At 42.7% G+C, this 9972-nt stretch overlaps 1 protein-coding gene across 2 annotated transcripts in view; it reads right to left on the reverse strand.

Moving 5' to 3' along the window:
* Positions 1–7672, reverse strand: part of UHRF2 (ubiquitin like with PHD and ring finger domains 2) — an 81863-nt gene extending 74191 nt beyond the window's left edge. Inside the window, exon 1 of one of the 2 annotated variants that reach the window (XM_054651870.2) lies at positions 7062–7672. In XM_054651870.2, the coding sequence (XP_054507845.1) occupies positions 7062–7214 (153 nt within the window). In that variant the 5' untranslated portion in view covers positions 7215–7672. The remainder of the gene's footprint in view (positions 1–7061) is intronic. The other variant, XM_054651868.2, reaches the window with a different exon arrangement.
* Positions 7673–9972: the final 2300 nt, after the last annotated feature.

Genomic DNA, 9972 nt, shown 5'->3' on the forward strand with positions numbered 1-9972 from the left:
AAATAGCTACACCTACTAATCTTACACAAAATCTAACTACAATACAGATTTACTTTTCTAAATAGGTAATAACTTCTATCTATACAAAAGAAACCATGGGTCACCCTCAGAAATACAAAAAGAAATCCCAGGTTAGACTTACTAGTGCTTTTTGTCCTGATTTGGATTTCATGGCTTGCTGTTAAAAAATAAATGCAAATGGCAGATCATTCCCTAATTTCAAGAAGGAGAATGAATTCATCAATTAAAAAGATTTTTAAAAAAGATAAAATCATTGCTGTGTCTTTGCTGTCTCTTTTAGAGAAACACACAAGTAGGTGAATTATCTGGACAATCAAGCTCTCTGACAGGCTTTAGATCCATATTCCTCCAAAACAGAATACAGACAGACCACAATATTTCGTAACACAGTAACCAAAGAAGTTATTAGTGTCTGGAGAATATGGTCTAAATTAGACTCAGTTCTGTCAATTTTTTGCCACAAGACTCACATTTCAAAGCAGCCTACAAGAACGTTTTAATATGTGATGCCACCGAAAGCTCCAAGTAGGCGACACAAGCTAGCCTTTATATCAGAGAATATGCTCCCTTTTGACTGCTTATGTGTGTTATACAACAGCTAAGGACCTGCCCTGGACAGAAGGAAAAAGACAGTCATAAAACTGGATAGTATCAAATTACTTTCTATCAATTAAGTGTATTTTAAGTAGGTATCATAGTCTCAGAGAGATTCCCACAGAAAGCATACAGTGAAAATAATTCCTAGGTAACAAGAATATGGAAGCTTTCCTAATTTAACAAAGGCTTTTCTACAACTGCAGTTACAACCAAAGAGTTTGATTGTACCACAGTGTAAATATGCTGTGTTTGTTCAACTCTCCCCACAAAAAGGAAGTCTGTCATGCTATAAAAAGCCACACAACATAGAAACAAATTACAGAATCTTGTTGCTGATACTGTCGGCAATTACACATCAATCTCAGTATAAACATAATGATAAATGTACATTAGTCATCTTCATACTCAATCAACAAGACTAACTTTCTCTGAGAAGACATTGACACTTTTCCTGAAGCTCTGTACCTAAAATTAAGAACAAAAGTGTACATTCTCCAATAAACGAGAGGGTTTTACACCTTTTCTACAAAACTATTTGCAGAGTGTGTAAGTGGTATCAAGGTATTTTACCTTTTGGTCTGAAATAAATACAATCCAAAACAGATTCCAGTGTACAAGATTAGTACTGACACAAAAACAGCTGAAAGTCAAGAGCTGCAATATTTCCTGACTTTATCAGAAAATCACAGTAAATGCAGCTATGTTCAGTCTCAACTAATGGCTTCAGAGGGTTCAAGTCTGCACCTCTTCCAAATTAAATTTTTTCTAAAGCAGATTATGTTTTGAAGATTATTTATTCCTTTGTTGCTGAGATACAGAGAAAAAAAGTTAATTTAGATATGCTAGTTTCTTCTTGGATGAAACTCTAAGTCCCATTAAAGGAACATTTGCTCATTAACTTCTAGCTGGAAGTCAGAGCAGCAAGGTTTCTCTTCTTCTGCCATTCTAAGGAGCCCTCTAATTATTAAGTAAATAGAAGTTCATGGTGCCTTCTGGATGCTCTTGGATGTTATTTGATACTGTCCTTGAAAAATAAAAAAAATTAAAAAAAAAATTAAAAAAAAAAAAAAAAAAGCAAGCATGTCAAAATATATAGCTGCATAGAGACCCTCAGCAGCATGGAAAGAATCATCCATGCCTGCGCTGATGAGAAGGGTCAAGTACCTCCTGTATGATGGTATGGGCCTCTATAGCAAAGGCAACTGAAGTTCAGCAACAGTGGTGCCAGCGAGAGCAAAGGGCTATCTGCAGCTTGTGAGGACACCTGTAATAAAGAACTGGTTATTATCTCAAACCTCCATAGTCAACAACAAAAATCTAAAAACCACACCAAAAAAACCCCAATAACAAAGTACATTTTTACATAATTTTACAGTTAAATCATTAAGAACAGAGATTTAATTAATAGCTTTTAAAGAATAGAATCCTCTCATAACTATCTGTGTTATTGATATTAACATTTGATTACATATTATTGTGGAAAATCATCATAATCTAGTGTCAGTGTAGGCCTTGCATTCTTCATATAAGGGTTTGTGGAGTTCTTTATAATATAAAAAACATATTCCTTTTCTAAGAGCTTCCAGACTAATTTTAAAAAGTACATGTACTAAACTATCCTAACTAAATTACATTAATGTGTGACTCAAGTGTGCAGTGTGACTTTTGGGGATGTCCTGCACAGGATGAAGAGTTGGATTCGATGATACCTGTGTGTCCCTTCCAACTCAGCGTATTCTGTGATTCTGGGAGTAAATATACATGTCATAAAATACCGCCCTAAAGTTGGCTGCAATTTCTTAGAGGTTACATAATGCTCTTTCAGGTTCCCAATACTTAAATAAGACATACAAAACAGCATAAAGCATACTGTTTTCACCTATGTTTCTTTGCTTTGCCTTCAGTTTGTTTAGGTGCTTTAAATAAAGACAATCAGATCCAAGAATGGTAAATTGCATTAGTAGCTTTACAGTAACAATTTAACAAACAGATAATTTTAGTAAACTTCTGCAGTCATATAATAAAAACTCACTCACAGGCCCAACAAACCTACTATCAGGTAAGTTTTGAATATACACCAATAATTCACTATGTTGGGAATTTTGGCATGCAGTCTGATCATATCTGACCTGAAGACTCCAGATGACTGTCCTCACACTACAGAGCTACTTGTTACTAGCTTCATCAAAGAATGGCAATTACTTCCCTTCTAAGGTTTCTTCAAACTGATTCTCTAAAACAAAAAAACTTAACTGCTCCAGCTGAAGATTTCTCACCCCAGATTTCTGCCTGAAGCAGATGGGGTTTGGACAGCTTCAGCTGAAAATATTTACAATTTTCCAAGCAAAATGAAGCTGGGAAGAGTCTGTGCTAAGAAACTCAATTGTTCTATGAATAGGCTTAGCACTCCCATTCTTGAGGGAAAGACTTCACAAGTATTGCTTTTCAAGCTTTTGGGAAATTCACCCAAGTTGTAAGTATTAAGAAAAACTTAAACATACAGTATACAAACCTGAAGTTTGAAGCCCCACCTCACATGAGATTCTACCCACTATTCATGTACCAGCCCAGGTTATAGAGCTCTTGTATAATAAAGGCATGCCCTATTGCCAGATTTTTAACTGTGTGTTTTACTGAAGCTACTTTACCACAAGCATGTTCTCATGCAAAGCTAAAGCTCCTCCATTCCTCTTACCCCTCTATTGTTTCAGTTAAATTTTACAGAAACAAAACTCAAATACTTGGACAAACTAGTCTGACAAACTAGACTTTAAATATTCAACTTGCATGGCTAAGTAACACAATGCATACTACCACAGTTCGAGCACAAAAGCAGAGCTGAATTTCTTCTAGTGAAGTAGGCCTGATTTGCAGCAATTTTCACCTCACATAAATAAACAGCTTCAATATTCTCACCTCCTCCTGCTGACTTCAGTGCCCCATGAAACAGCTTAGGAGTGGTTTCCTCACCAACAAGATTAATGACTTCAAAACTTGTTTCAGTCACTGACTCCTACAAATATCAGCAAAGAAGCCTTTGGGCTCCAATGTCTTTCTTCCCCTATTTTAATAAGCACTATGGAAAAGATACTGAGATAATGGGGTTTTTTAACAGTAGTCGTCTACAAATTTTCACCAAATTCAAATTCCAACAGGGTGGGATGGGATGATGAGAGAAACCAACAAAAGACATTAGTTCTTATCTTCCACAAACAGTAGATATTGCTGAAATACAAGAGTGTGCATGTTTAGTTATATGCAAAACATAAGTAGATATTAATACTCTTACAGTATTATAGAAAACCTCAAGCTCTCTGGTGCATTTTCAAATTTGAACTTCCATGTACTTTTACTGCTCTATTTTTCCAGTATTGTAACTGAAAGAAACTAGAAATCCCACAATGACTGCTTGGCTCTACAGAAAATCTGCTCTCATAGGTCAAAATAGAAAGATATCTCCTTTGCTTTCATAAGTAAACTAAGAATTTCTATTCTCAAGAACAGCTTCACATGCTTTCCAATTAGGAGAAAGAATATACTGCTGGAAATCAGATTGTTGTCTTGCTTTTCTGAATTTCTCTAAGAACAAGTTTACTCAAAGTTAACACATAACACAGAAAAATATTAGATGCAAATAGTCTGTAGAGGGGCAAGGTTAAAATATGTTTTATTCCAGCATAAGGAAATATTTGTGGCCCCATAGGAAAATCCTTCCAGATAATGATCCACCAGCTTCAAGAGGGAAAGTAAGAGACATCACTGCAGGTTTCTATGTTCAGTAGACTTCTCTGGCTAAGTGCAGAGTTAGGAATAAAAAAAACTTTCAGGCAAAGTTCCACCTCAATCTAGAATATGCCTTTACTTCTGTGGCTAGTAGAGTCATTCAGCTTGGCAGAAACGTGGAGCCCCGGAGAGCACAGGATGTCCTGTACACATTATAGAGTAATACTATCTCGGTCATGTGAATGTTAGGTTCTTCTGACCTACCATTAACAACACTTAACAACACAAACAACAATCTTCTGACAGTAAAAGATGCCAACCTATTCAACAAAGTAGTGCTATTCCTGGCATTTACAAGAAAAAAAAACAAACCACAACACAACAGAAATACAAAGTACTACATTAATGACAACACTAGGTTTCCTCCAGTAGTTCTAGGGTATTTTAACCCTTAAAAACAGACACGAGAAGTACTGACCACTTAAGTTCTTACATTTGCCTTTGAAAATCAGACAACAGCAAACTACAGAATAGCATATTAACTGGATACAGAGACTCCTGCAAAATTATGGCTCTAGCTCAAAATCTCAGTTGAAATTGTTCTCTACTGCAAGCTAAGAACATGATGCTGTTGAAATTCAGCCCACAAACAATGACTCACTTAGGTTTCTACATCCTTATAACCTCATATACCTCCCATTTTTAGGAGGGCATTACTTAGACAGGCTTCCCACCACTTGTAAGATCCAGGGATTTCTAGAAGTTCCCAGGTAGACTACAGTAAGCAACATTCAGTAGCAGGATCGTGGTTCTACTAGCAGACTGTACAGATTTAACCATACTGAGCTCTAAACAGATAAAATAAGAAAAGGATTTCACCTAGATAATATTTTTAACAACACAAACAGCAATCTTCAGGGGGTGTTTAAGTTTTCACCTCAGTATACTCCTTTCTGTTTATATCATATTTAACTAAAGTGACCTTTTAGTATTCTTAATAATAAAATGAATATTGTTTTATTTTATCACAGCCCTAAAAGAATTCAGTTATTTAGCTTCATGTTCTCAACATCCAGTTTTACTTGTGCAAGAGCAACCCTTCTCATCTTTTTTCTTATGAGCACCATGGAAACAGAAAAACAACCCATAATAAAGAAGGAAACTTCTGAATTAATCATGGTAATTACAAGAAAATTAACATTATGGGGAGTGAAACTATAAAAACCCAGTTCCCTAACTCTTCACTAACACGATCCCAACTGTGCCCTAAACTGGATATACTAAGTACCAAACTCACACATGCTGCTCATGTAGGCAACTTCAGCTATAATATTTCACTAATACGTTTTCTCAAGCAAGACATTTGTTAAGTAAAACGTTCACGCTAATTGGACTGGCCACTGGCAGATTACACAGGAAAGCACAACTCATTACAGGCTCATCTTCCCTGCTTCTCAGATAAAGAATTTAGGGTAAAAACCTCGGATTTGCCCCACATAGACATATGTACCCAAAGACGTGTGCTAGCACAGAACAAAGCTAGGTTATACAACTCCAAGACTCATGTTCCTTGATTCGGTCCCTTCAGAAAAACACGTATTTGTACACAATGCTCCTTAGAGACCAGCCCTCACAAGTGCTGACTGTCACCAATCTGTAGAACACAAAAATCTAGTCATTTGCTATTGGTTCAAAATCCTAGCCACTAATGCTTGCCTCCTGGTTAACAGTTAAATTTATCTTTTTTAAGTTTTCTCTACGTGTTTGTAAAGATACACACTTTATGTCTTTTGAGGCAGAAATCTCACTGCTGTGCATTACTCAAAACTCATCCGCTGTAAGAAGATGCATCTTCGGAGTCACTTTCCCTGAACTGTACCACACACTCGGTGCCTTCCGCGTCAGGTAATAGCTATGCTTCACTTTCACTACTCGAGCACTGCGCACACCTCGTAGTTTACGCAACGCGGCTTCAAACGTTACACCCATCAGCGAAGTTACAGCCTGAGGCCACCTATTCGGAGCAAAATCTTTCCATCACCCCAGGGGAGGGGAGGCTCCACCTCATGGAAGACTTCCAGTCACCCCTGCCATAGCGGCTTCCCGTGGTGGGGACGAAGCGCCTCTCAGGACTACCAAAAATCGCCCTTATCCCGCCCGGGACATGCCGGGACTCACAAGTCGAGGACACCGTGGCATCACAACTTCTGCCCGAGCAAATTAACCCCGCGCCGCCTCCTCTGCCGGCCCCGCCACGCGCGGACCCGGGGTGGCGTTTTCCCGGGAAACCGCTCGCGGTCGGCCCGCTTCCCGCCCTGCCCGGCCTGGATGCGGCGGGGCGGAGGAGAGCGGGGTAGCTCCCTCCATCCCCCCGCATCCCTCCGGCTACTGTCACTTGGACAGGATGAAGGCGGGAGCCGAGGGAGGAGCCTCTCGCCGCTCAGGTGGGAAAACAAACACACAAAGGGGTCTCACCAAGACCCCGTGAGGCGTTTTACTGCGGTTTTTACTTCATCGGGAAAACGGGGGTCCTGGAGCATTCTATCAGGGTGGGCTTCCCGCTGCCCTCCCTTCCTCCCAGACCCAGGAGTAAACAAAAGCGAGAGCTCACAGAACAGCACATGGGTGGAGACGGGGACCCCTGAGCCGCACAAAGAGCCGGGCCCGGGATTAGGGGAGACCCCCGAGGGTCCGCCTGCATAGGGGAGCTCCCGCCTCACCTGCTTGCCCCGGTAGAAGAGCCGCTGGCGGTCGGGGCTCACGCGGAAGGTCTCCTCGATCTTCTCCCGCAGGCACTCGATCTTGGTGAGGCGGCTCAGGTCGTCGATGGTCTGGGTCTCCGTGCCGTCGATGGTGCGGACCTGGATCCACATGGTGCGCGCTCTGCCGCCCGCTCGCTCGGCCGGCCGCGGGCGAAGGATGGGAGACACAGGCAAGGGGTGGGAACGGGGTCCGCTCCGCGGGCGAGCGCCCACGGCGTGGGAGGTGCCGGAGAGCGGTCTGGACGCTACCCCGCTCTTTGTTTGGCTCGACGGGGCAGGAATTTCAAACCCCGCGCAGCGGGCGCGACCCTCCTGCCCGCAATACGGGCCGCCCGTCCCGCTCGGCGGGGTGCGGGAGAAGGAAAGGGAGCCGAGCAGATCCCACGGCGCTCCCCGATCCTGCCAAGGCAGCGCAGACCGCGGCGGGTCCCGGCGGGCCGGCGGCGGGCAGGGCTACAGGGATGCGCCGGAAGCCATCGCCCGGCCCGGGCACTGTTTACCGGGGAGCGCCGCCGCGCTCACATGGAGGTCACGGCGCCAACGCCGATCTCGCGAGAGCGCCCGGCCGCGGCCGTGCAGACAACACGGCGGGGTGGGGGCGGGGGCAGCGAGGCGGGCACGCGGCAGCACCACGCCCCCTCCCGCCGCGCGCCCCGGCCCCGCCCGCTCCGCCCCGCGCGCTGTGCCCGGCCGGCGCGGGGCCCGCGGGGGGAGCGGAGGTGGCCGTTGGCGTCTCCATGGCGGCACGCGCGGCGCCGAGGGCTGTGAGGGCCCTGCGCCCGGAGCTGGCGGCAGGGCAGCCCCTGGCGTACGTGGGCAACCGGGAACAGCGCTTCCCAGGATATAAAGCTACATGTAACCCTGCCCCAAAGATACAGATTAATACTGGCGGTCGATACAAATACGGGGCGAGACTAGAAAAGGAAAGAAGAAGCTTCGTTTATGCCGCGAATCTGGTGTACGTTTGGATCTCTGTATTTTTCTGCATCGGGTAATTCTGCGAATTAACCACCAGGCAAATCTGGAATTACAGAGCTGTTGTCGGCTAGCCCTGTTGGGCAGCTGGGCGCCACACATTCCTTTGGTCACTCTGTCACAGGGAGGTGGAGAACAAAGAAAGAAGGTTGAAAGTGAGAAAATGGGCATCTAAATAGCAACAATTTAATTAAAACGGTTAAAATTTAGTTATAAACAAAAGTTGTGCACACAAAGCAAAATGAGGAAGTATTTGAGTACGTAAAATTGACAGGCACCTGTGCATTTATCCATTTCTACAAAACCAGAGCCTTGTCATGTTTAAAGGTTGCTTAGGAAGACAAGCACCTTAACTCCTAATAATACCCTGCTCTTTCTCCTTCTTATTCCAGCTCTCATTGCTGAGTGTGACACGAGGTGGTCTGTGGTGTCACCAGCCTTCCCCACTGGGTCCCTATTGTATTTTCAGGCAACTCCGACAAGGGGAGAGAGAAATGATGCATCTGATATCAGAAGGCTAATTAACTACTTTGTTATACTGTATTATTCTATACATCTAAACTGAATCTGCCAAGCCCTCAACCCTGCACACACTGCATTCCAACTGCACAGAATCTCATGACTGTCAGCCAACAGTCCTGACACACACACACACTCTTGGCCCTGATAGGCCAAGGAAACAAAACACCATCACTTTGGGTAAACAATCTCCATATTGCATTCTACTTTTGCACAAGCACAGGCACAGCAAATGATAAGAATTATGTTTTCTTTCTCTGAGGTTCAGAGATTGTGAATCCCAGAAATATTCTTGGGAAGAATTGTGCCTTGCTTTTCTCTGTGAAGAGAAATGTGGGGCTACAGGTCCCTTCCTGGTGAACTCCTCCAGCCTACTCGCTGGCAGTGTTGTCCCAAATACAGATTCTTCTGTCTGTTGTGTAAGAAGCTGACCTATACAAGATACTTGTTTCTTTCATGTTTGTGCAGAGGTGAACGCACAAAACCAGCTACAGTCAGGCTGAAAATTTCTATTTTCATAACACAGAAGTACAAGCATACCTAACTTCTAATTAGATGCCTATTTAATAGCCATTGAACCCAAATAAAGGAAATTTAGGTTAGATATATAGAAGAAATTCTTTACTGTGGGGTGATGAGACAGAAATACAGGTTGCCCAGAGAAGTTGTGGATACTCCATCCCTGGAAGTGTTCAAAGCCAGTTTGGATGAGGCATTGAGGAACTGGGCTAGTGGAGGTGCCCTTGCCCATCACAAGGAGACTGAAACTAGATGTTTTTTAAAGTCCCTTCCAAACCAAACCATTTTATGATTCTATGATCTTTTGCCCATTTTGATGTAAAGGCAGGATATATTTTAAATTTATTGCTCATGTTCAGTGTGTGAGGGACTTCAGCTGGAGGTGGGTAGCCTAAACTTTAGAGGTGTGGTTTTCATGCAATAATGAGCTAAGTTAAGCTAAAGGACATAGGTGTAGCTGATTTTGCTAACTTGAGTAAAATTTATTATATACTGCCAGACAGTTTCCTACTTATCTGTTGTTCTCAGTTATTCACTCTGCAAAATCTTTTCCTTAAATCATTCACCATTCATGATTCTCCCCTTTGAGACCTAAATTTCTCAATCTGAATATGAGACCATTTGAGCTTCATTTGTTTTATCAAAAAATATCTCCTCTTGTTTTCTCTCAAATTCCAAGGGATTTCCTCACACCAGCAAGTCCCACTGTATCTTTCCTCTTTTGTTAGCACCCCTCTTACTGTTCTTTGTATTAATGAAATTTGAGAATCATTTAGCATTGATATTAGCCATCATCATTATTGGGTATGTTCTAGAAAGTACACTTTTACATGCTTCCATAATATATGCATACACT

Source organism: Agelaius phoeniceus, chromosome Z (assembly GCF_051311805.1).
Source record: "Agelaius phoeniceus isolate bAgePho1 chromosome Z, bAgePho1.hap1, whole genome shotgun sequence".
Lineage (NCBI taxonomy): Eukaryota > Metazoa > Chordata > Aves > Passeriformes > Icteridae > Agelaius > Agelaius phoeniceus.